Source organism: Plecotus auritus, assembly GCF_963455305.1.
Source record: "Plecotus auritus genome assembly, chromosome: 8".
NCBI lineage: Eukaryota > Metazoa > Chordata > Mammalia > Chiroptera > Vespertilionidae > Plecotus > Plecotus auritus.
Genome location: NC_137782.1, coordinates 98,317,018 through 98,342,279, shown reverse-complemented (window position 1 = coordinate 98,342,279; position 25,262 = coordinate 98,317,018). Strand labels below are relative to the sequence as shown.

The 25,262-nt window shown below is 59.2% G+C and overlaps 2 protein-coding genes and 1 pseudogene across 21 annotated transcripts in view; 1 reads left to right on the top strand and 2 right to left on the bottom strand.

Moving 5' to 3' along the window:
- Positions 1–411: 411 nt before the first annotated feature.
- TNFRSF6B (TNF receptor superfamily member 6b) lies at positions 412–2,258 on the bottom strand (the record flags this gene model as incomplete). Its single annotated transcript, XM_080686307.1, is given in 4 exon segments — positions 412–737; positions 1,178–1,205; positions 1,207–1,376; positions 1,472–2,258. Coding segments are annotated over 4 exon segments (1,311 nt in total).
- RTEL1 (regulator of telomere elongation helicase 1) overlaps positions 1,778–25,262 on the bottom strand; it is a 37,574-nt gene continuing 14,089 nt past the window's right edge. For 6 of the 19 annotated variants that reach the window (XM_080686285.1, XM_080686283.1, XM_080686273.1 and 3 more), the window contains exons 10-35: positions 24,532–24,682; positions 15,613–15,651; positions 15,465–15,543; positions 14,604–14,701; positions 14,157–14,212; positions 12,464–12,532; positions 12,262–12,343; positions 9,647–9,779; positions 9,437–9,550; positions 9,314–9,354; positions 9,051–9,136; positions 8,853–8,930; positions 8,450–8,527; positions 7,916–8,062; positions 7,727–7,842; positions 7,531–7,654; positions 7,289–7,430; positions 7,022–7,164; positions 6,438–6,533; positions 4,995–5,196; positions 4,707–4,847; positions 4,131–4,247; positions 3,780–4,013; positions 3,532–3,693; positions 3,305–3,409; positions 1,779–3,124 (exon numbers count right to left, since the gene is read on the bottom strand). In XM_080686285.1, the coding sequence (XP_080542411.1) occupies positions 3,330–3,409; positions 3,532–3,693; positions 3,780–4,013; positions 4,131–4,247; positions 4,707–4,847; positions 4,995–5,196; positions 6,438–6,533; positions 7,022–7,164; positions 7,289–7,430; positions 7,531–7,654; positions 7,727–7,842; positions 7,916–8,062; positions 8,450–8,527; positions 8,853–8,930; positions 9,051–9,136; positions 9,314–9,354; positions 9,437–9,550; positions 9,647–9,779; positions 12,262–12,343; positions 12,464–12,532; positions 14,157–14,212; positions 14,604–14,701; positions 15,465–15,543; positions 15,613–15,651; positions 24,532–24,682 (2,808 nt within the window). In that variant the 3' untranslated portion in view covers positions 1,779–3,124; positions 3,305–3,329. Of the gene's footprint in view, positions 3,125–3,304; positions 3,410–3,531; positions 3,694–3,775; positions 4,014–4,130; positions 4,848–4,994; positions 5,197–6,437; positions 6,534–7,021; positions 7,165–7,288; positions 7,431–7,530; positions 7,655–7,726; positions 7,843–7,915; positions 8,063–8,449; positions 8,528–8,852; positions 8,931–9,050; positions 9,137–9,313; positions 9,355–9,436; positions 9,551–9,646; positions 9,780–12,261; positions 12,344–12,463; positions 12,533–14,156; positions 14,213–14,603; positions 14,702–15,464; positions 15,544–15,612; positions 15,652–24,531; positions 24,683–25,262 lie in introns of those variants that run through there. The other 13 variants (XM_080686275.1, XM_080686276.1, XM_080686280.1 and 10 more) reach the window with 11 other exon arrangements.
- On the top strand, positions 17,734–18,113 carry LOC308257191 (annotated as a pseudogene). The gene has a single exon. The product of its transcript is annotated as an uncharacterized misc_RNA (transcript).

The window sequence follows — 25,262 nt, the reverse complement described above, 5'->3', positions numbered from 1 at the left end:
CAGTGGGACACTGGTCCCTCCTGGGAAGTCCCCTGCTGGTAGGGAGTGGGTAGAACTCAAAAGGGGGCGTGGGGCGCAGCAGTCTGCTGAGTCCTCTTTCACAGCAGAGCTCCTGGACTTGGTGACCCTCCTGGGCACTGCCACTCCTGGACTGGCGCTGACCTACCTTCCACACTCCCAACTACCCAGAGCTCAGCTTGGGGCCAGGCCTTGGAGTGAGCCTCAGCTCCCCTGTGCCCCACAGTGGGAAGGCTACACCTGCCACCCACTGGCCACTTCCCATGATCCTCCTGCCATCAAGGTCTGTCTCAGTCCACCACTGTCACACAGCACTGTTCTACACAATCAGTTTTACAAAAGGGTTTTATAAAAACTAAACTTGGTGCCTGGTCAGTAGAATAAATAAGGGGGTCAACTGGCCAGGGAGAAGCGCTTTCGGATAGTACGCTCCACCCCCGGTAGCCTAGCTGTGTGCAGGGCCTGCAGCAGCCCTGCCACCAACGCCCCTGGCCGGGCCTCGCAGAGCTTCATGAGCTGCCTCCGCAGCGTCTGCTGCAAGGACATGCGGTCCTCCCAGGGCCGGCGCGGAGTCCATGCCCCCGGACCCGACAGGGCCTGCTGCAGCTGCAAGAGCCTCCTGAAGGAGACGTTCTGGAAAGCCACGAAGTCCACGAGGGCATGCTCACACTCCTCGGTCCCTGTGGGAGGGTTGGGCCAGGTCCTGGGGTGAGGGCTCCCTGCAGACAGAGCCCTCCCCATGCCCCTGCGTTAACACCTGAGAGCAACCTGCTGGGATCCCGAGCCAGGAGGGTGGGTGGGAGAGGTGGCCCCAGGATGTGGGCCTGGGGTGAGGGGACGCCACTGCTGACTTGAGCACCCAGTGATGGGGGTGGGGAACAGCATTGCTTGCCAACGCTAAAGCCATCAGCACAGTGCACTCAATGGTGCCACTGCCACTACCCAGGGCTCCTAGGTGGGTCTTGGGGACCCTTGACCCCTTGAGGCTGGAGGCACTTCCCAGATGCCCACTAAATGCCTCATGGCTCCCGGACTGGACTGGCCAAGAGTTGGGGCAGGGCACAGGCTGAGCTTGCCACCCCCTGGCCAACCTCCCCTCATCTGTGCCCCCGCCCCCCCCCCCCCCCCGGCTCACCTGTCCCCGTCCAGTCATCTGTACTCCCTGGCTCTGGAGTGCTGAGTGGGGGGGCCTGTGCAGCTGGTGCACATGGCATCATGGAAGGGGGTGCCCAGCACGTTGAGGACCAGGCCTACGGGTGTGCAGTTGCGGTGGGGCTGGCACTGCTCTGAGCTGGAGCTGTTAGCCGAGAAGGTGCCTGGGGGACATGGTTGGCACTGTGTGTCCTGGGTGGGGGTGCCTGGGGATGAGATGGGAGGACAGGGTCAGGGTGACCCGGAGCATCCTCATGGAAGGAGTCCTGGCCCAGCGCCACCCACAGTGCCCAGCACCCACCAAGGGCAACCACTCCATAGCCAGGCAGGCAGGGCGTGTGCTCCAGGCAGAAGCCTGCAAACTCGAAGAAGCCTGGGCGGCAGTGGCAGGCACGGTTGTGGATGACAGAGCAAGGCCGTGCCTCCTCATGCTCTCCACAGACCACGTTGCAGTACCGGCAGTGCTCCAGGTAGTTCCAGAACTGCGTGTAGTGGTGTGGTGGGCACCGGCGGCATGTCGTGGGGTGGTCCCGGCTGCATGGCCGGTGCACAAAGGTGCCTGGGGGGCACTGGCCACACGTCAGCCACTCCCGCGTGTCCATGTCCCACCACGGGTAGGTGGGCACGTCTTCCGCCGCCCCGAGCATGGCCAGCATCAGCAGGAGGAATGATAGTGCCCTCGGCAGGGTCAGGGGCAGCCTTGCTGGTGCTTTCATGATCCTCCCTGGAGCAGGACTCAGCGGGGACACCAGTCTGCCACAGCCACATTCCCACTTGTCCCAGCGGAAGCAGGCCCCGCCCACCCTACCTGCAGCCAACCAGAGAACTCCAGCTCTGGCCCAGCGCCTCCTATAAGGGCTGGCCTCGCCACACGCCGGGGAGGGGCTGGTGACCTCCAGCAGGCCATGTTCTGACCCAGTTAATTTTGTTTGTTTTTTAAATATATTTTTATTGATTTCAGGGAGAAAGGGAGAGGGTGAGATAGAAACATCAATGATGAGTATCATTGGTCGGCTGTCTCCTGCACGCCCCCCGCTAGGGATCAAGCCTGTGACCTGGCATGTGCCCTTAACTGGAATTGAACCCATAACCCTTCAGTTTGCAGGCCAGCATTCTATCCACTGAGCCAAACCAGCTAGGGCATGTTCTGACCCAGTTTTGGGCACAGTTGCAGCACCCTCACCTGGCCTGGCCCAGTCCCGCCCCCCCCAGCTCTTTCCCCCCCCCCCCCCCCCGCACCACTGCAGGAGGCAGTCCCGTGAGGGTCCTCCTATCACCAGGCACAGCCTGTGATCCAGTGACAAAGCCTGTCAGGGGTAAGGGTGGGTGGGACAGGCAGGTTCCTCTCCCCTCTGGTGTCAGTGTCTTCCTGTCTAGCTGCAAGGATGGATGCTGAGCCAAGTTTAAGCACCCTCTCGTGGGACAGGGTGGGCGGGGGAACCCAGGCAGACGCCCCCCTCCTTTCTCTCTGGCATCTCAAACCCCATCACCAAGCCCAGCAATGTGAAGAGCATCCCCACGTGCCAGCAGCTTTATTCGGCCCACCTCCAGGCACAGTCGCAGCATGGCCCAGGGTGCACCCCCTCCAGGTGAGGCCCAGCTGTGGACCCGAGGCCCCTCCACAAGCCTGCAGCCAGGGACAGTTCTGGGGAACCTCGCCCGCGCACCCTCCGGTGGCTGCAGGGCTTCTCCCAGGAAGCCTGGGCCCTGGTTGCTGTCTCAGGGCTGTCCCTTGCGCAGACCGGCCTCTCTGACTGGTAGGCTCTGGGCCAAGGGGTTGCTGGTGCTGGGCCTGGCCCACCTGAGCCAGCAGACAGGTGTCCACGCTGCACCAGGGAGGGTGGCCTCAGCCTTGGAGGCCTGGCCGTGCCCAGGCATCTCCAGAAGAGGGGCCTGTGGTTCTGCTTCCTGGCGGGGGCGCCCCAGGTCCAGTACACCATGTCCTCCTGGGGGTCTGGGAAGACACGGAGAACGCTGGCCACACCTGCCAGGTACCACGCCCTCCCTCCCCCACAAGGGTGGTGCCCGGCAGCTGTTCCTGAGGGCTGGTTAAGACCTGGATGCTACTGTCAGTAGGCGGGACACGGGGAAGGGATGGCTTCCTCTGCTGGCAGCCAGCACCCACGAGACCTACCCACTTAGACTGTCTGTCCGTGGGGTCACTGGGGGTCCAGCCGTGGCTGGAGGAAGGAGGAGATCTTGCTCTGGGTCCTCCCTCGTCTCTCTGGTTCGGAGGGGCCTGGACACAGAGGAGTGAGTCCAAGGGGCAGCTGGTGTGCCTCTGCTGCCCATGCCTCCCGAGGCTGCACAGGACTCTGGGGTGACGGGAGGGGTGGCAAGAGCACCAGCAGGTCACCCTACCTGGCCAGAGAGCCCTGGGGGTGAGGATGGGAAACACCTCGGAGTTCCCTTCCTGGAGTCCCGGGGGCACAGTGCCTGTGTCTGGGGTAGGCCGGCCAGTCAGGTCTGCATACATCTGCCAGAAGCGCAGCTTGTGGTGTGGGCGCACAAACATGCTGAATCCTGCGGGGAGGGGCGCTCAGGACCTGCCCCCGTCCCCTGAATCCCCTCCCCCAGAGCCCCTCCAAGGCCCCTCCTCAGAAACTTGCTCTGCAGCAGGGGCAAGTCCTCAGGCCTCGAGGTGGTCAGCGCTGCCACCACAGCCACCACCTTCTCGAAGTCATCATCCCGTTTGTAGGTGGTCAGTGCTGCCAGGAGCTGACTGCAGCCTGCAGCCCCCAGGGCCCTGCGGGCATCCGCCAGGTAGGTGCTCACAACAGGCGGGCTCGGCTTCTCTGCTTGCGGAGCGCCACACCCCTCTTGTGGACAGAGGCCAGTGTCTCCTGAGAGGGAGGGAATACAGACTGCATTGGGGCCCAGAACCCCCAGGAGGCTCCTCCCCTCCAGGGTCTTCAGCTCTGCTCCTGGCTCTGGTCAGAGCCTCTTCAGGGACCATGTACCTTCAGGTGGTGGCTGGGAGGCCAGGTGAGGCTGGCCCCGGTTCAGGTGCCCTCCAGTGTCCAGCTGCCTGGCCGCACTCTGGGACAGGGTCATCTTGGGGACAGGCTCCCTCCTTCCTGAGGCACATGGAGACGGGAGTCACCCAGCTGGTCTGGAAGGGGGCAGGTCTGCCTAAGGGGAGACGGCTCACACCCTCCTCGGGCCTGACCTGCACAGCCCCGTGGAGCTGGATGCTCGGAGGGACACCCTGTGGCACCAAAACCAGGAGGGAGTGACTCTGGGGCTGGAAAGTCCCCTCCCCAGGGCGGTGTCCCTGAGGAAGTCCCACCCAGGGCAGGCTGCTCATGGACAGGGACTGGCTCCCTCGCTCCAGAGGTGCAGGGCCCCCTCTGGGGGTAGGGACAAGGGGCTCCAGGACCCCGCTGTGAGTAAGATGACAGCTGTACATACTCTGGGGGTCGACGTGGTGCCACCCTGCAGTGACCCATTGGCCCCTGTAGAGACAGGGAGGTTGGACCATGCTAGGACCCCAGGTGACAACCCCTTCACAGTCTACTGGGGAAAGCCCCGTTTACCACCGGGGCCCAGGGCTGGCTGTGTCCACTGCCCACGTGGAAGGCTGTGCTCTGGTAGGTGGCTGCAGCCTCTGCCCGTCACCTGGAGGCAGAGCTCCTCAAATTGCTGCTTGTGGTGTGGCCGCACAAACTGGTAGAAGCCTGTTGGAGGGGGTGTCTGGGTACACGGGTACCACATGCTGCAGCCACCACCCGGACCTTTGCTAGGGAGCAGAGACAACCCTGCACCTGGGTAGCCCACTGGTGTCCTCTGGCCCCACCCCATGGCTGCGGCACCCCCCAAGGCACCTTGGAGCAGGCTGTGCTTCTTGGGGTCTTGGGCAAAGAGGGGGCTGAGGTGGTCCACCAAAGCCTGGAAGTCGTCCGAGCCCTTATACTCCTGCAGGGCCCGCGTGAAGGCAGCAAAGCTTGCCCGGCTCAGTGCCTGCTTCACAGCCACCATGAAGAGCTTGGCTTTGTCCGCCTGTGCACCTGCTGCCAGCCCCTCCTGCTGGACACAGCCAGGAACTCATCAGACACGCTGAACCCTTCAGACCCTTCACTGTCCCAGGGTGTGGCTGGCAGGTGGCAGGGGTCCCACTGAAGGCAGCCAGGAGGGGCTGCAGGGAGGCCATGCCTCTCAGGACTAGCACAGGTGGATTTGAGGCCCTGGGCTGCCCTCCGGCCCCGCCTCCTGCCCCCACCGGGCTCCAGGATGGGTCATCCAGGGCCGGTGCAGCTGCAGCAGCACTCAGCTCAGAGATGGGCAGCTCACAGCAAGGGACACTTCTCAAACCCTGGGGCTGGCGGTGTCCGGCTCCATTCCCGCTGCGCCCTAGGCCCTGACATGGGCCTAGACGGGAAGCGTGGAAGCCAGGCTTTCTGGTCTGCCCAGCTCAGCCCTCAGCACAGGCAGGCCCCTGGCACCCAGCCCACTTCCTGACATCCCCCACCTGGTTTTTCCCAGAGGCAAGGGAGATGGACAAAGGCAGTGCACAGGGCTTCCCGAGGCTTCTTGACCCATACTGTCTACTCAAGTTGCTCTCAACTGCTTTCATCTGAGGATGGGGACACAGACCCTCCTCATGTGTTGGCATATGGCCTCCACCTCATGCCAGGGCCCAGCACTGCCCTGGGGGGCCAGCCTGGCTGCAGGCCCACCCCAGTGCAGCCTCCAGGGCCGGGGCCTGACTCTCGCCTGCTGGGGGCAGGGCCTTCTGTGGAAGGAGCACAAGTGTCTGAAAGGCCCAACCTGACCACAAGTGTGTAGGACTCCGCGTGGGTCCCAGGGCAGGAGCCCTTGGCCGGCACCAGGCCATGCTGTTCTCGCACACTTTGTGGGAGTCTCGTGCTCCTGCCGTGAAAGGCTGAATGAGGAGAGGGGACCTGGGCAGGCCCGGACCCGCACCAACAAGCAACTGGGCCACAGGAGCCTGGGCGGGGAGGCCAGTCAGCACTGTCAGGACCAAGACGCAAATCTGCACCTCACTGTAAACGTCCCAGCAAAACGAAGGCGGGGGCCAGGCAGGCATCACAGCCACACTGCACCCTCAGCTCCTGCACCCCGACGCCACTGCCCAGCCGAGCCTCCCACCCCTAAGGGACAGTGGAGTTAGAATGGTGCAGGCTTGGCCAGCTCACACCTCACACTTGGCTGGGTCAGGGCCACCGGCCGTGGACAAGAGCACCAAGAGCCGCACCAGCCTGTGGCTCCCACCACATCCCCAGGTGGGTCTGGGGTGGCTCACCAACCTGGCAGCTGACCAGCCTGATCTTCTTCCTGCCCCCTCTCTGCTCCGCCACAGACCTCTTCTCACCGGGGAGGGATGGGCTGGAGTGGCACTGTGCCTGGTGGGGGTCACACAGTTGTTGTCCCAACCCAGGCCCTCGGGCCTCAAAGCCCTGGGTGACACTGTGTGGGACCACAGTGAGGTCAGCTGGGGCAAGAGCCCGAGAGCAGGCATGGCACGTGGTCTTGTAGTAACTGACGGGGCTGATGGGAAGGGAGCAGGGGATGCCACCCAGCAGGACACAGGGACCTCCAGGTCAAACAAAGCTGCGACTTCTGGGCAAAAGCCACTGGGCAGGAGCTGGCCACCGTCCGGCTCCCAAAGGCGCAGCAGGACGGGCCTGAGAGGACCATGTCAAAGCCCACAGAAGGCAGTGGAGCCCCAGCGAGAGGGGTGCTGGGGAGCCCCAGCCAGGGGCTTAGGCATGTGCTGAAACCCCAACCACCTGCCCAACAAGGGGACTTATGGGATGAGTGTGGAGGTGCCCAAGAACAGACAAGCAGTGCCTGGGGTCTGTGTCCCTCTCTGGAGCCCCTGCACCCATACCTCCTGCTCCCTGGGCCTTCGGGCCAGCTGCTCGCTGTGCTCCAGGGCAGCCAGCAGCCCCACAGGCCTTCGCTGGGTGTGAACCGACTCCTGCTTGTACTCCACACATAGGCTGCCCTCGGTGTCCCCGCCGGCTGGCAGTCCTGGGGGAGGGCAGGGGTGAGCAGGTCCCTGTAGCAGTCAGACCCACACGCTCTGGTCTTCAGGCCCTGCCTGCAGTCAGCCTTGTGGGAGCAGCCCCCAGCCACATCACCTGGCCACACACACCTGGAGGCGTCTGCCTCAGGCTGGGGACGTGCAGGTCCAGACTCTTGGCTTTCTTGGTGGAGAGGGCCCCGAGCGACACAGCCACTGGGACGGTGCCTTCTCCCCGACCCGGGCTCGGGGTGGCAGCCAGAGGCGCCGGCATCTGGACAGTCACAGGTGGGTGGGTTGGGAGTCCCATCCAACTCCTCCCCTGGGGAGGTGGAGGGCGTGGGGGCACAGCCAGCTGGGCACTCGGGACTCACTGCTTTTTGAGCCACCCGGAAGAACTGGGCCACATCTCGAATGACGTGGCCGAAGTGGTCGTACACTTGGACGTGGGGGCGCACCCAGGATGGCAGCTGGGCTCTGGCATCGGCACTGGTAAACCTGGGGGGAGGGGCCATCAGCCCGAGTCCCGCCCCCCCCACAAGCAGGGACCCTGCGGTGAAAGGGCCACACCTGTGGTCACAGAGGAAGATGGCCCCATAGTCGTGGCGATGCCGGATGACCCTCCCGATGGCCTGGTTCACAGCCCTAGACGCCTGCTGCCGGTACCAGTCTTGCCCAGAAAGGAACTGGGGGAGGGGGAGGTGCTGGTCACAAGGTCTCCAGGGCCACCAGGTCCCCGCCCACCACGTGGCACCTCACCTGGCCCGAGGCCCCACTCCGACCCTTCATCTCATCTAGAAACTGCATCTTGAGGATGACGCGGGGGTCCTTGCGTGGGGGATACGGGAGACCCGTGACAATCACCCCTCGGCCATTTACATCTGCGAAGTCCAGCCCCTCGCTGGCCTGGGGATAGCACAGTCTTCACCCACAAGCCCCGGGAGCCTGCGGACCTTCCCCAGGGTCTGCCCAGATCCTCACAGGCCACAAACTCCCAGGTGTGGACAGTCAGGGACAGACCTCCAACCCTGGGCCAGGCCCTGGCTGGGGTCCACACTCCCAGAACCCCACAACCACTTGTCACGTTCTTGGAACCTCCTCCTCCATCCCACCCGTGCCCACCCCGCCGGCCCCAGCCAGGGTCAGGGGGCTGCCCTCCAAACTCGTGTTTGCTGGAAGTGGGGCCCAAGGGAAGGGACCGGCCCGTTCCACCCACAGCGCAGTCCCCCAGGCCGCAGTCATGAGCTCCCATAGGGGAGGAAAGACAGGCAGTGCATGTGGGACCCGACTCACCTTCCCCCGGCACACAGCCAGGAAGGTGGCCCCTCGGGACCCTGGGGAGACGACGCTCGCGTAGTAAGCACCCATCACCTGGAAGGAGAGATGGGTCACCCGGAGCAGGGCCCTGGCCCCTCCACCTCCACAGTGAGGCCCCTGCACCCTCCTCTGGAAGCTGCTTCATGGCTGGGTTCCCAGGCTGACCTGCACCCAGCACCCAGGGCTGCTCAGTTTCCCAGAAAACACAGGGCCGGGCTGGGAGCCTTTCCTCCCAGGCACCTGCTGCCACCATCCCTGCGCCCAAGCTTTCCAAGAGGCAGCAGGCCCAGGCTGCAGGACCGCAGCCACGCACCACCGGGGAGGCACCGTAGCCAGCCCAGGGCACCCGTGGGGCAATGGGGCCCCAGCGAACTCGGACCTCTGAGAAGCTGTGCTTGCTCCTCGGCTCCACAAACAAAGGCTTCAGGGCCTCGAGCTTCCTGGCACAGTCCTGGGCCTGTGGAGGAGGTGAAGGGGACAGTCAGGCTCATGAGACCCAGCAGCCACAGGCCTCACCACAGGCACGCTGGCCATTGGGGCTCCCCTCCCAACCCAGGACAAATGGAAGGGAACACACCCGCCAGAACTCCAGGCTTTTCTCCAGGACGGGGTAGGAGGGGAAGAAGACCAGGAGCCCGTGGGGGATCACGCGGGTGATGTTGACTGGAAGTGAGCAGCCATGGTCAGCGGGAAGGGCGTCCAGAGGCCCTGCCGGCTGCCCCAGGACGAGAAAGCAGGGAAGGGTACAGGGCTGGGCAGGGGCGAGGCGGGCTCCCCAGACACCATGGATGGGTTGGGTCCAGGATGAAACAGCCAGGCCAGGGCTTCCCGGGAACTCACCTAACGCCTTCCCCAGCGAGGACAAGCACTCGTCAGAGAACCTGCATGAAGCCAGGAGGCTGCTGCCACGCGGGTCCCAGCACTAGGCCCACCCACTCACCTCCCTAGGCCAGGTCCCCCTACCGTTTGTCAAAGGCAGAGCTCAGCTGGGCTCCATCAGGGCCTTTGGGGACAATCCCCACCCAGATCTGGTGCTTGTCAATGACGTGTGGGTTCTCCAAGGAGACTGGAAAGGGGCTGGAGGCAGCGGTGGAAGGCAGGGATGTCCCCCATGAAGTTCTAAACCCCCAACACCCAGGCAATCACCCCCGGCCCGGGCAGGGGCAGCCTTACATCTGCATCTCCAGGGCGAAGGATGCCACTGGGGCCAGCGTGCCGCTGGTGAGGAGGAGCGTGCGCACGCCCTGGCGGACCAGCTCACGCATGCTGCAGCCAGGGCTGAAGCACCAGTAACTGAGCACCTTCCCTGCCAGACGAGCATGAGGCTGGGACTTAGTCACCCACAGGGAGGCCATGACCGCCACCCACAAGTCTTCCATAAGCAGCCGCTGGGCGCGTCCAAGTGTGACTGAGGGGCCTGCCTGAGCTGAAGGTGAGAGAAAGCCCTGCCGGGGGTACCTAGGGAACAGGAAGTTGACCCAGAGAAGCTGGGAACAGACACTGGGTCACCTCCAGAGAGGCCAGCCAACCCCAACCCCAGACATGGAGATACAGAGGCCATAGGCACCCCAGGAAGGAAGCAGAGTCCCGCCTCCAACACCCGGGCCTCCAGGGACGCGATGCTGGTGCTGCAGGGAAGAGGCAGCTCAGGCCTGGGAGGCAGGAGCAGCAGGGGTGCCACCAGCTCACAGGGAGTGGCAGTCCCTCGTCCTGGCCTGCTGGGAAGGAGACCAGGCGCCCCCCCTTTCACCCGGGCAGACACGCCTGCCTCCCACTCGCTGCTCCCCATGCTCAGGAAATGACTTCAAACAGGGCTCTAACGTCAAGACTAGGTCACAGGTCAGCAGGGACATTTCCAGAAAAGAATGAGCCACTTTCTGGGGTAGGGTCAGAGAACCTTTTTTTACTTTCGGGATGGGATCTTCCCTGCGACGTGGATGGAGGAGGGGGCGGCGGGAGCAGCTGGCATTACCCAGGGCCAGCCGAAAGTAACCACCAGGACGGTTTGAACATACAGATTCCAGACTAACAGCGGGTCCCTCCTAGACTGCAGCTTCCTTGACAAAGGCCAGTCTTCCCCTAACTGAGCCTGGTTTTGTCTTTTTGCATCTACAAGCAACCTTTGGAATGGCAGTCATCTCCCTTCCAGACCCCTCAGAGCACAGTCTCCCACCAGAGTCCACAGGACTCCTCCTTGTCACCATGTCCCCCCTTTACCATCTCTATGTGCAGTAAATTTTAACGATCCTGTACCCACCAATGTAAAACTATGTGTATTATTTTTTATCCCATCCCAGAAGCATCCCCACTTTGCTTTCTCCCACCTTCCTAATCTACCACCAATGGATTTCATGTATAAAATAAGCTGTAAAACCACCATTCTCCGGAGCATTTTCTCAATCCCTTCAGATTTTGCTTCCTAGCAATTGTCAGTTTCACTCAAATAAACTTATAAAAATCCTCTACAGGTTTGGATGTTTCTTACATCGCCATCTGCCACAGCAGAGACAGGTGACCTGGAGGAGCATGGGGACCCTGGGACAGGGCCTCAGCCTGCACTCCTCTGTGCCAGGGCCAGGCCCCCCCCCCCCCGCCCCCGCCCCAGCTTTCAGGCAGGCCGGAAATTATCCAATTTCCTATAAACACCCCACCCAGGGTGTGGCTACTTCTGAGAATCCACACACTCTCAGAGGTATAGGAACACAGGTTACTGTGCCCCACTCACCCTCCGCACCTGCCAGGGCTAAGGCCCAGCTGGCCTCCGAGATCATGGTGCTGTGTGAGGGGCGAACTGATCCTGGCACAACCGCCCCACACTCCTAACCCTCTGTCCCTGTTCAGCTCCATGGGGGTAGCAGGCAGCAGCCCGAGGAGAATGGAGGGGTCCGGCAGTGCCGAGAGCTGACCCGGAGCAGGTGGCACTGGTGGGCCACCAGCGGCACTGGGGATTGGCCAGGATGGGGGTGGCCTTGACCACAGCACCATCACATTACCCTGGACCTGTTGGGCTATGAACCCCACCCAAAAGCTAAGTCCCCAGGGGCGGTGGCCAGGTTTGGGCACCTCAGGAGTCTGTGCCTGGGCCAGCACAGGCCACCCCACACCAGGAGCCACGGTGTGCCTGCACAGACTCCGCCCCAAGTGTCCCCAGCACTGAGGACCCGGGCAGCAGAAGAAGCTGGTATGGAGAGGGAAGGACTCAGGACAGCCTGAGCGCACAGTGGGTGTCAGGGAGACAATCCACCCAGGACCTGAATGGTATCAGCCAGCAGACCTCTGATGCGGCCCTGAGGCCTGTGGAGTGGCCTCAGCCTGAACCTGCCCCACATCTGTCGCCTGGTGGGATAGTGGGACAGCCCGGTGCCCGGTCAGGGGCTGGTGACAACCCTTCTCAAAACGTCCCGGGTGGACCAAGCCAGTTTGGTTCAGTGGATAGTCGGCCTGTGGACTGAAGGGTCCTGGGTTCGATTCTGGTCAGGGCACATGCTCAGGTTGCAGGCTCGATCCCCAGTAGGGGGTGTGCAAGAGGCAGTCTATCCATGATTTGCTCTCATCATTGATGTTTCCATCTCTCCCTCCCTCTTCCTTCCTCTCTGAAATCAATAAAATATATTTAAAAAAGAAAAGAAAGAAAACATCCTGGCTGATGTGGGAGGCCTGGCGCCACCCAGCCTCCTTGCAGGCCTCTCTAGCTCTGACAGCTAAGGAACTGGACTCAAAGGCCTGCTTGGGTGTGCCCCTCCCTGGGGTCGGGCAGGGGAGCGTGTCCGGCCCCCCAGGCGCCATACCTCGCCTTCTGGACGCCGTGGAGCTCCAAGCATCTGACCGATGAGCTGTCCCCCGGTGGCTGGTGTCGGGGTGGATGTGTACCTGGAGGGAAGAATGGACAGGTGTCCTGAGCCCCCCACCTGTAGCCCCCCTCCTGGAGGTGGTCCCCATCTCATAGGACAGAGACCCCTGCCCATAGCCCCTCCTGGAGGCAGCCCCCACCTTGTAGGACTGAGAGGCCCCGGGCCCCACTGGGGAGCTGCCCTCGGCAGGGTCTCCACTGAACACCATCTGAAAGGAGATGAGGGCAAGGTCAGCAGGACACACCACACAGGACAGACAGACACTGAGGGTGTCGTCATCACCTGCCCCTGTCTTTCAGCCAATAGCACCCCTGCCTATCCCCTCCCCTCCCCTCAGGGCCCCCAGCTGGGAGACGCAAAGGAGTTGCAGTCACACCAGCTTGAGTCCCCCGTGACCTTCCCATGGTGCCTGCCATGCTGTCTCCCCCTCTTCTCCACTCCCCACCCTCCCATGACCCCTTCCACCCAAGAACAACATCGAGTGGGTGTGCACGCAGCACTGTCCAGTGGCTGGGCCTGTCCTGTCTGATGCCCAGTGGGCACGTGCATAGTGGCATCTGTGCCTGGCAGCACCAGAATCCTGTCGACTGGTCCCACACGTGAGCAGGTCGCACACCATCTCGGAGCCCCACATCCCTGCCTGCTCTGTCCCTTTGAAACTGGCCTCGTTCAGTCTCCTGCCTGCACTAGCTTTAGACCCTCTACCCTGCACAAACCATGAGCTCCCGTGTTTCCCACAGGCTGTCCATCTGACCAGCCTACTGCCCCACGGCGGGCACCCCACCGCGGGCACCCCACTGCCCTGCTGCGGCGCCCCACCATGGAACAGAGAGCACCCAGGGCTCCAGGGCCAGGCTAGCAGCACACCGGGACCCTATCCACACCCACCCAGCACAGCCCTGTTTGGGGGCCTATGCCCCCGAATGTGATGAGCTGCTGCCAGTCACATTCTCTCCTACTGGAGGGGACAGGCCAGCACACACACCAGGCAGGCAGGGGACCCCACATCACCCACCAGGGGTCACTCAGAGCAGCTGCCGCAGGAAATTCCAAATTGGCCTAGCAGTTTGGGTTCCAGAGAGTCTGGAGGGCAGAAACCTGCTCCGCCAACAGGCACTGAGGAGGGAGAGCTCCCACATGCCACTGGCCCAGAGGGTCCTTCAGAGAGGCCTCTAGCAGCGGCCTGACAATGCCCAGCTGGCCCCAGCCACCAGCAACTGAGGGAGAGCGGCGGGCTCCTCAGCTGGATGGAGGACAGTGTGCTGAAGTTGGGGGGCAGGAAGTGGCTGTGTCCAGTGGCCTGAGGTATGACATCCCCACTAGGTCTGCAGAGGAGGGGCTCACCGACCCCTGGTGGCTGCCCCACCCCAAAGCAGCTTCCAGGGCCCAGGGTAAGGCCGGCCTGGCTGGGAGGTGGGGACCACGCCCGCTGACTCTGAGTTCAGCAGCCGCAGGCCCCACCTGGGCTCACGGACATTGCCTGAACACACTCGCCACGTATCTGAACGCCTCTCAGGGGGTGGCGGGCTCTGAGGCCAGACGTGGGGCTGGGAGGAGAGCCTTCACCCCCATTCTGTGATGGGCTTATGCTCAGATTTTCCTCTGAAAAGCTGTTTCAGGAAAACCTTGAGAAGGCTTTTGCCCGTTGCCCCCGGTGCAGTGCGGCCCAAGGCAGGCAGTGTGCTCTGGTGGACGGCAGCCTGAGGGCTGAGGCTCTGAGGCAGGGAGCACGCAGGCCTTGCTCGAGTCTAGGCTGAGTGACAAGTGCAGGAAAAGGAAGCACCCTACTTCCATGGGGAAAGGAGCCGCCTGCATGGCACCCCTGGTCCTACCTGGATGATGTCCGCGAGCTTCTGCAGTCCCGCCGTGTTGGTGAACAGCCCTGCGCCTGTGGGAGCAGCGGGCACTGACCACCAGGCCGTGGCTCAGGAGCCAGGAGCCTCCTGAACATGTGCTAAGCTCCGCCTCACCCCAAATCCACATGGGGCCACCCAGGGAAGGGGCTTCCCTGCTCTTCCCTGTGTGTCCCCAGAGCATCAGTGAGGGGAACCAAATAAGGTTGAGGCTGCCCAGTCACCCCCACCCCCACCCCCTGCCCAAGACGGAACAGAGGCCAGCGGGGCCCACAGCTCCATGACCCTGGAAAGCTGACTGGGAACAGCTGGCTGGTGCAAAGCTGGACCAATCACCACGTGGCATGGCACTGTGCCCGCATGTCCCATGTCCGGAGCACTCCCCTCGGCACAGGCAGCAGGAGGCGCAGGGCGTGTGGGACTCACGTCCTGCCAGGTGCTGGATGATCTGGTCCAGGGACTCCAAGATGCAGTCCTTGGTCTGAAGTGTGATCTGGGCCTCGGCAAACAGCTCAAAGATGTAGCTGCCGGGGAGAGAGGTGAGTGAGCTGGGCTCTGGGAACCTAATGGCCAACGGCTTTTCAGAAATGAGCCCTGAGCCCTCCAGAAGGCCACCTGGAGGGGACAGCCTCTGCGCCAGGAGCGCCCAGGCCTGGGCTCCAAATGGAGGTCGTCAGGGCCCCCTGAGGCCATGGCTCTGGCCAGGCCCCCAAAGAGCAGCTTTGGGGAGAGATGGGAGGGCGGCACCAGACCTGGGCGCCGTGGTGTGGGGCAGGGCAGGCAGGGAGCTTACTTCATCTGGGAGGCAACTGGGTGTCTGTGAGCGTCTGAGCACAGTAGAGCAGACAGGCGGCCTGTGCTCTGTAATATTCCTGACCAATCCAACCCTCGACAACCTGGCCTGGGTCCCAGCATAGCCGTCAGCTGTGGACCAAGGAGGCTACCACCAGCCTCAGCCAGGATCTGGCATCCGCCTGCAGGAACGGACTCCACTGCCCAGCCTCAGAGGCCTAGACGTCTGGGGCTGTTCAGAATAGTCGGCCCTCTGAGGCCTAACAAAGTGGCTGGTGTGACTGCACTTTCCATCTTAACAGAAGGTGTGCTTGGGCCGGTGTCTGAGCACCAGAGGGGACACAGCAGAGACCAGTGCACATCTGGGTGAGTCGGCAGCCTCCTGGGCCTCCAGACCTGGGAGGGACCCCACTGGGCAGCCAGGAGAGCCCCACACACATCCGGCTCCAGCTCCAGGCGGGGCCTGGGGTCAAGGGCCAGCTCCCAGTCCCTCACCTCCCCGGCTTGGTGACACCTCCATCACCTCCAGGCAGCTCCACAGCATCGATGGCCCCCTCCAGGCGAAGCAGGATCACTGCGGGGCACGGGGTGGTCAGGGCAACACCAGCCACAGTAGGGGGCAGGGGTGAGAACCACCACTTACTCTTCAGCTTCGCAATGTCCCCCAGCTCCATGTTCAGCCCTGGGAGAGAAAGTGGCAAACCCACACGTGTGCGTCATCCCACTGCAGGTCATGTGGAGGAAGCCCCGCAGGGGAAGAACTCTGCCCTCATCGGGAGCCAGAGCTGGAGCAGTAAGCTCCGGGTGCCTTGCCTGGGGCAGTGACCGAGGTTCTGTGCACCGTCTCCCACTGAGAGCAGCCAGGGCTCCTGGGAAGCGTGGCTGAGGCTGGGCAGGAAAAGATGGGGGGGGGGTAACCCCCTCCACACTACGAGGGCCCAAGGGACAGAGGTGCCCGTGTGACAGCACAGATGGGACACCTGAGTTCAATAATGAAACTGTTGCCTGTGGTTCCACACACGTGCCTACAGGGCAGTGACAGCTCTTCCCCTCCTGCTGACAAGGGCCAACAATAAGGTGGGAACAGATACAAACTCCCAATTTGAAAATGGGAAGGGAAGGGGAAACCCAAGCATTTGCTCCGCCTTTCCCCTAAGAACAGCATCACCACCGAGCAAGTGAGGGACGAGCGCCCTGATGCACTTATTCCTGCTAATACATCCCACAGCCCAGTGGGCGCATCCGCCCTGCATGCGGGGAAGGGGTGGATCTGGCCGAGTGAGGCCAACACCATGCGCCTCCGGTCTTCCCTCAAGCCCTGCAACAGGGGCAGCAGGGCCCGAGGGACCACCAGAAGCCAGAGCCAGAGCCAGAGAGCCTGTTGGCACCCGGAGCTCAGAGCTCGGCCTCCAGATGTAGTCCAGCGGCCACACCATTTCATGTCTCCACCAGGACGGAGGACACGTCCAACCGTCCCACCTGTTCGCAGCAGTCACTGTCCACCGTTCTGACAACAGCCACCCACCTTGCTGATGGAGAGTGATGTGTCTTCTTTTTTTTTTTAATCAGAAGAGAAAGTTTATTTAGAAAGTTACAGAAATGGAAGTGAGCCACTGGGCTGCACAGGCTCAGGAAACAAGTTACAGAAACAAAAGAAGGGCCCTGGGGTGACAGAAAGGCAAAGGCAGGGGCCTGGGGTGAGGGGCGGGAGGGAGGCTCCTGAGGGAGAGCCCGCTGGGGTCGCGTCCGACTTGGGTACTGGACAGCACTCTTGCCGGGGAGCCAGATGTGCCTCTGCCCTTCGTCAGCGGGCTGTCTCAGAGCTTCAGAGTCTGGCGCATTTTAGCTGCAGACCCCTTGTCAGCTACAGTGTGCAAGTTTCTCCCACTCTGTGGGCTGTCTCTGCTTCCTGGATCGTGTGCTCCGAAGCAGTTTTTAATTTTGACCAAGGGCTATTTATCTATCTTTTGGTGACTGTGCTGCTGGTGTCATTTCTAGGAATCCATGCCTCAGGCAAGGTCATGGAGACGGCCCCCCGGCGAGGGGCGAGGAGCCCACGCTCCCCCAGAGCTGGGGCCACAAAGAAGGGAAAAGGAGTACCTCGTGGTGAGCTGAGAGAGACCACCTCGGCAGGCAGGCAGGTTGGAGCCCTGTGTGTGCGGCAGAAGCCGAGAGTGTGGAATGGACAGGACATGACAAAGGGCGCCTCGCATCTGTGCTCTTGCTCCCAACCCCATAGGCCAGGGACTGTGAGAAAACACCGACAATCCCAACTCAGGGACACGCTACCTGACCACCCTGCTCAGGCCTCGAGGTCATCAAGAACAGGGAAGCCTGAGACCCGTCCCGAAGCGAGCAGCTCAGGAAGGCAAGGCGTGTTGCACACACAGGGCAGGGACACGAGGGCGAACCACGGCCATCACGCACTCACACCTCGTAGGATGCTGTTGCCAAAGAAATGAAGGCCATCAAACAACTGACAAGATGCTCAATCTCACTCCTCAGAGAAAAGCAGATCAGAACTGCAGAGACCCATCCCCATCCATCACTGTGGCCCGACCTCAAAGGCCTGCCACCCACAGTGCCACCAGGGGACGGGCGGACACCCGTGCCCGATGCTGCTCTATCCATAGCACACACCACCCACCAGCCCGCCGCCCACTTCTGGGAATTCACCTGAAGAAATACCGCAAACAAGAGGAAAGTGCGTACACACTAGGTTACTCATTACGGCACAGTTTGTAATTGCAAAACACGGGGGACAGCCTCAGCCCGAGGACGGCTACACAGATGCAGAGTCCACGGGAGGGAGATGGCGGCAGCGGAGCGAGAGCATGACGCCTGCACGGTGAGATGCTCACCGCACACGAGGGCGTCGAGGGCGTCGACAGGGCACAGTGCCAACAAGCTCGACACAGGACACAGAGCAGGGAAGGGCAGAGTGGAGGCTCGCGGCCGCCCCAGGCAGGTCAGACTCCTCTCCTCGGCACCTGCGCGGCTTCCTCTGTAGCCATGCCTGACAAGCCTGATGGCTGAGGTTGAGAAATACGACAAGTCGCAATTGAAGAAGACAGAAACGCAAGAGAAAACCCACTGCCTTCAAAAGAAAGCACTGAGCAGGAGAAACAAGCAGGCGAATCGTAATGAGGCACACACCGCCACTGTGAGCTACACATTCCCCGAGCAAGCGTTGCCTTCTTATCTTACTTCTCCCAGCTGTTTAACGTTGTAAGATGCAAAGAGGTTGGACCAGTTTAAATGACTGTGCTGCCCCCTCACAACTACTGACAACGAAGCTGCCCTGCCCCCTCGCCGGCCGGCTGGTGGTGGCGGGGGGAGAATTTGCACGCTGCTGAAGTCAGGAGCTGGGTCGGATGACGGTGAATCTAAAGTAAACCCAGCTGGTCCAAGGTGCCCTGCAGGCTGTAAAATGCAGTGTTATCAGAGTGCCATTTTTTTTTTTGTTAAAATGATTTTAATTATTGGCATGCACAATATTTTAAATAGGCAAATAAAAAGTTTTAAAACCTGAAAAAAAAGAGCAGAGTGCAAAAAGGAGTGAGAACAAGTAAAATGTACCCATAAAGGCAAAGGAAGAATAAACCAGAAACAAGACACTGCTCTTGAGTATACTATTACTTTGATATCTGGAACCATGTGAATGTTTCAAATACTATAAAAAAAGCTGGTGTGGCTCAGTGGTTGACCATAAACCTATGGTTCGATTCCCAATCAGGGCACATGCCTGGGATGCAGGCTCGATCCCCAGTAGGGGTCATGCAGGAGGCAGCCTATCCATGATTTGCTCTCATCATTGATGTTTCTCTCCCTCTCCCTTCCTCTTTGAAATCAATAAAAATACATTAAAAAATAAAAATAAAATAAAAATCAATGGAAAAATGTCCTCACAAAAGGACTAACAAAAAAGAAATACACACTGAAACCAATTATGTAAATTGAATACTATGACCCAGTGAGGGAGGGGAGGGAGTGGCCTGAGGGGCCCCTGAAGGCTGCACGCCCCACACACTCCAGCTTCGCTCTGGGAAGCACAGCCAACACGCAGCCCGGGAGTGGGTGTGTGTTTCTCTCAGGTGGCATAGTGATTCTGAAACAACCGACTGGGTATTCAAGGCTCAAACAAGTGAGTAAAATGTTGAGGAACATGGAAGCAGGTTTTCTCACTCAACACGGGAGGGGCGCCCAGGGGAAGTGCAGTCCCCAGGACAGAGGAGGGAGCCCCACACACAGAGCACGCAGGCAGGAGCGCACAGCGAGCACCTGGCCTGTGGTGACATCAATAAGCAGAAGGTTTGCGTGCTGCGTTTCCAGCCAGGAAATGGGAGGCATGCGGTTGTGCAGGTGTCAACACTGCAGGATCATTCATTCAGGGAGAACCGTCAATGGAGGCCACAAATCGCTTAAGAATTAGAAACAGAAAAACAGTAACTTCACAGGAGAAAGCCTGGCTGTCACCACTTAACCCAGTGAAAAGTCAGTGTCACCAATGAGACAGACAGATGTTGGGTGTGTGACCTGGTGGGCTGACCCCTGCCCAAAATTCACAACTGGGAGTTGTGAGGAACAGCACACAAACCCAGATGCAAGGCATGCAACATTGTAAACTGACTTTCTCTTCACAAACATGCAACATGAAAACTTTCTCTTCACAAACTCCAGGCCTAGCAGGACCACAGGGAAATGCTGTCCAGCTTACAGCCAGAGCCACAGATGCCGCAGGGGCCCAGCTTCCACACAGGCCAGCTCGCCCGGTTGTGCTTCAGGCTACAATGACAGCCGAAAAATTCTCCTTCGGTCTGTCTATTAGACAAGACTACAGCATCTGCACTGGTTTCCTGAGCAGGTCACCGCACTGCAGCCACAGGACAGCATCCTGGCCTCAGGAGGCACCCTGAGGTACCTGCACCTGCACTGCCCACATGAAGGGGAGGCTCGTCAAATGGGGCAAACCTTAGCAAGGGGGAGTCTAGGTGATGGGCGAGAGGTTCTTTACCAGCAAATTATCTGTAAATTTGACATGATTTCAAAATAAAAGTTAGATGAAACAAAAAGTGAACACATCAGAACAAGACATAAGACATGAAACAACATAACTCAGGTTTAAAAACTCAGAAATGAAGTGAGACTCACATGGAATGAGAAAGAAAGGAAAGAATTATTTGGAAACTAGTGACCCGGTGCACAAAATTCGTGCACATTAAAAGGAGATTAATTAGAGGAAATAATTTAATATTGCTATTTGCCCTTTCTCTATAATAGAAGTGTCAGAGATGAAAGAAAATTAGTAAAATGTATATGAAAACCTTCCTCCTGTCAGAGTCTGGGGCTCACCACAGGACCCAGAGTCAAGTCCCCGCCCACCCACATGCACCTCAAAATCGTGAGACCCAGACCCAGCCTGCCCTCCCCAATTGGGCTAGATCCAGACCCGGCCAGTCCCACCCTTGTCAAGCCCTGCCAGGCAGGGGGCGTGGCCTCAGGTCCCCTGGCGGCCTGAGATCTCTGTCAAGCCCCGCTGGGTGGGGGGCATGGCCTGAGGCCCCGTCAATCCCCACCCAGCGCGGGGGGCACAGCCTCAGGTCCCCTCGCCCGGCACCAGGAGGAGGGCACAGCCTCAGGTCCCCCGTCAAGCCCTGCTGGGCGGGGGGCGCAGCCTCAGGTACCCTGGCCCGGTGCTGGGGTGGGGGAGGGTGGCCTGAGGCCCCCTAGCCCAGCACCAGGACGGGAAGCACACCTTGAGGTCCCCCATCAAGCCCCGCCAGGTGGGGGGCATGACCTGAGGTCCCCTAGCCTGGTGCCAAGGTGGGAGGTGTGGCCTGAGGTCCCCTGTCAAGCCCTGCCAGGTTGGGGGGTGCGGTCTAAGTTCCCTCGGCCTGGCGCTGGGGCGGGGGGAGCAGCCTGAGGTCCCCTATCCCAGCACCAGGACGGGAAGTGCACCTTGAGGTCCCCTGTCAAGCCCTGCCAGGTAGGTGGCATGGCCTGAAGTCCCCCGTCAAGCCCCATGGGGCGGGGGAGGGCATAGCCTCAGGTCCCTGCTGATTGCTCATTAAGGCTCCTTATGGGAACTTGGCCTCAGCTGTGGGTGCAGCCATCTTTGTGACCGAGTGATGGTTAATTAGCATATTCCCTCTTTATTAGATAGGATGAGGATTAAATGAGAAGGAACACAGGAGCAGAAACAGGCCACACACAGGGCCTTAGAAACTGCAGGCAGAATAAGGAACTCATACAACTTCACAGAAGGAAGACAAACATCCAATTAAAAATGGGCAAAGCACCTAAAGAGACACTTCTCCAAAGAGGACATAGGATGGCCAAGAGACATATGAATGAATGCTCAAGGTCACTGATCATCAGAGAGGTGCAAATTAAAATGACAATGAGGTACCATCTCACACCTGTCAGAATGGCTACCATGAACAAATCAACAAATGGCAAGTGCTGGCGAGGATGCGGAGAAAAGGGAACCCTCTTGCACTGCTGGTGGGAATGCAGACTGGTGCAGCCACTGTGGAGAACAGTATGGAGTTTCCTAAAAAAATTAAACATGGAGCTCCCATTTGACTCAGATCCCACTTCTAGGAATATATCCTAAGAAACCCGAAGCACCAATCAGAAAGAATATATGCACCCCTATGCTCATAGCAGCACAATTTACCCAATAGCTAACATCTGGAAACAGCCCAAGTGCCCATCAGTAGATGAGTGGATAAAAAAGCTGTGGTACATTTATAGCATGGAATACTATGCAGCAGTAAAAAAGAAAAATATCTTACCCTTGGTGACAGCATGGAGGGACCTGGAGAGTATCATGCTAAGTGAAATAAGTCAGTCAGAGAAAGACAAGTGTCACATGATCTCCCTCATATGTGGAATCTAAGTAACAAAATAAACTGATGAACGAAGTGGATCCAAAACCACAGAAGCATGGAACAGAGTGCAGAATCTGGGAGGGAAGGCGGGGAGGGAGGATGGGTTGGAGGCAATCAACCAAGGATCTTGTGTGCAAATATGCATAAGCCATGGGCACGGACAATTAGGTGGTGAAAGCCTGGGGTGGTGAAGGGGGTCAATGGGGGGAAAGGGGACATATTTAATACTTTCAACAATAAAGATTTAAAAAAAGAAACTGCAGGTGGAGACAAACAATGTATCGCCCTGTTGTACACCTGGAACTCAATTAAAGAAAAAGAAGTCAAAGAAGCCCGAGGCAGGAGGACTGGAGAGGGGAGCTCTGACTCAGGTGGAGGGACAGCACGTCTGGAAGCAGCAGCCCGAAGCGCAGATGCAGGAAAACATCCCAAACACACACCTTTGGGACATGCTGAGAAAGCATATCACATATGGGACAACACTGATCAGAAAAATCCTCATGGAGACAACAGAATCACTGGGCTTTAAAGATAAAATCCTAAAAGGACCCATGGCTTCTGAAATAAACTGCATTTTAAAATTAACCAGGTTGAAGTCAGCCTAGGTAGCCTGCTTCTGGACAAGTGCCTGGGAGCCCGCACATTCCTCAGACATGGGTCTGGGTGCTGCCTGAGGCTGACTTAGGAACCCGTACTACAGGGAAGCAGGAAGGGCGGGTCACGAGGCATGGCTGGGCAGGCCTGAGCTCTGCTCAGGACACTGCAAGGTCAAAGCTCTTTTCCTGATGTCATGCTAGTAAATGACAGCCACACTGTCCTACTTGCCTTTTACCTCTTGTTATTTCATAGATACACACACAGTGCCATTTCCAGAGGCTGCATGTGGGAGGCGGAGAACGACCCCCAAGACGTCCAGACCTGATCCTCGGAACGTGTGAGCATGTCACCTTCCATGCCAAAAGGGCTTTACAGGTGGAAGGATGTTAAAGGACCTGAGATGGGAGACCATGCTGGGTCCTTCAGGCAGGAGGGAGGCAGAGGGTCAGAGGAGAGGGGACAATGGAGCAGAGGTCGGAGGGATGGCCCTGCCAACCTGTTTTGGACTTCTGAGAACCGTAGGAGAATCAGGCTGTGTTGTTTTAAGCCACTGAGTCTGTAGTGACTGTCAGCAGCAGCCGCGACCAGGACCCGGCTCGATGGGGCTGCCACAGCAAATCCAAAGCACCATGTGAGATTCACCTTTCTCCCATCATGCCAGACATTAACGAGATTTGCCAAACTGTAACACACTGTCACTCTTCTAATTTTTAAAAATTATTTCTTATCCAGCCGGTGTGGCTCAGTGGTTGAGAGTCAACTTATGAACCAGGAGGCCGTGGTTCAATTCAGGTTGTGGGCTCCATCCCCAGTGTGGGGTGTGCAAGAGGCGGATAATCAATGATTCTCTCTCATCACTGATGTTTCTAGATCTCTCTCTCCCTCTCTCTTCCTCTCCAGAAAAAAAAAAAAAAAGAACATGTCTGAACCTCAGGCCTCAGTCTGAATCTCTTACCAAGACTTAAAAATTAAATAAAAATAATTAAAAAAAAGTTTCCATTTTCATTGCTCACACAGTATCCAGAGACGTAACTCACATAAACCACCTTTAGCCAGATTTAACCTAAAGGGTCCTGAAGCCACCAAGATTGAGAACTCCAGCACTAAACAAACAAATGCCACTCACAAACTCTCCATCTCCCAAGGCAGGTGTGTGTGTGGGTCGGGAGGCCAGGGACGCACCAGGACGGAAGTCAGCGTGGGTGAGAGGAGAGGGGGCCGCCTGGCCTGCTCCCTGCACAGCCCGTCCACGTTTGTGACCACAGAGGGATGAGGACACGGAGGCTGTCCACACCACCTGTGCCCCACGCCCATGTGAGGACACAGAACATCTGATCATGTTCAGACATGAAGCATGAATGCTAAAAAGCCTGCGGCAGCTGCTGGAAACACCACCACAAAGCAGGCTGGCCTAACAAACCTGGAGTCCTCGTTAGCCACTAGCAAAGGCCACAGTGAACTTGTGGATACACTACCACATCCATCAAAGGTTTCTCCATCAACCAAGCTTACTGTTGCCCTGGGGAAACACTGGGAACAAACCTAGGAGTAGGTGATGCATGGACCATGCTCGCAGGTCATTAAAAACATCTCCATGGCCCTAGCTGATTTGGTTCAGTGGATAGAGCGTCGGCCTGTAGACCTAAGATCCCGGGTTCGTACCTTGGTTGCAGGCCCAATCCCCAGCCCTGGTTGGGGCACGTGCAGGAGGCAACCAATCCATGTGTCTCTCTCAGATCGATGTTTCTCTCACTCCCTCTCCCCTTCCCTTCTACTCTCTCTAAAAATCAACAGGAAAATATCCTTGCGTGAGGATTAACAAAAAAAACCCACAACATCTCACGGTTAATACATTTGTTTTCACCTTTATACAGCAGAGGGAAAGCACACAGGCTGGGGAAGGATGAAAAGGTCTGTAGAAAATGCCAGAAGGGTTGGGTGGAAGACCCCCCGCTTGTGAGGCCCTGGGAAGTCTCTGGAAGTGTCCCCAGATGCCGACGTGCAAGGGGCCCTCATCAGATGGCCTCTGGGAGCAGACCTCGCCCGTCCTCATGTCCTGCCCACAGGCTTACCTGAGTTGGCGTCTGTGCTGAACTCCAGGCGGAGCTCCCCTTGCTGCGCTGCCCGGCTCTGCTCCTCCAGAATCTGGTCGATGACGTCCAATCCAGAGGCCACATCGTGGGGCGTCAGATCAAAGGACGCCGACTCCTCGCACATCTTCTCCTGAGAGGCCAAGCATGCAGTGTGACAGTGAGCAGGCGCTGGGCCTGGAGAGCTCCAGGAGGCAGGGCCTGGGGGTGCAGAGCTAAGGAGAGTGGGGAGCCCAGCCCTACCCACAGACTCTGAAGCCAGGCCACAAACATCCCACGATAGCAGCTTAGCCCAGCCAGCAGCCCACACAGCAGCCCAGCCCACACAGCAGCCTAACACAGCCCAGTGTTTGAAACCACTTTACTTGAGCAGCCAACACTTCATAAATGGGAAATTTCCCATTAAAATCTACATTTCTGGCTGGTCTCAAAGTGAGATCTGGTCCATGGGCAGCAAGTGCCTGGAGCTGAGGGCCGCCACACACAATGGACACCAAGCTGTCGTGGAGCCGCCCCGCTCCAGAGCACGAACACGGCTGCCTGGCGCCTCCCTGCAGGGCCTGGTCAAGGCCACTACTCCTGGGAACACAGGCTCTGGCAGAGGCCACATGACTGACTGGGGCACAGGTGATAGGTCTGCTTGGTCCTGACATTCAGGACCGCAGGGCTGGGACACAAAGGTCTGCACTGCTCTCTGCTGGGAAAGGCGGGAG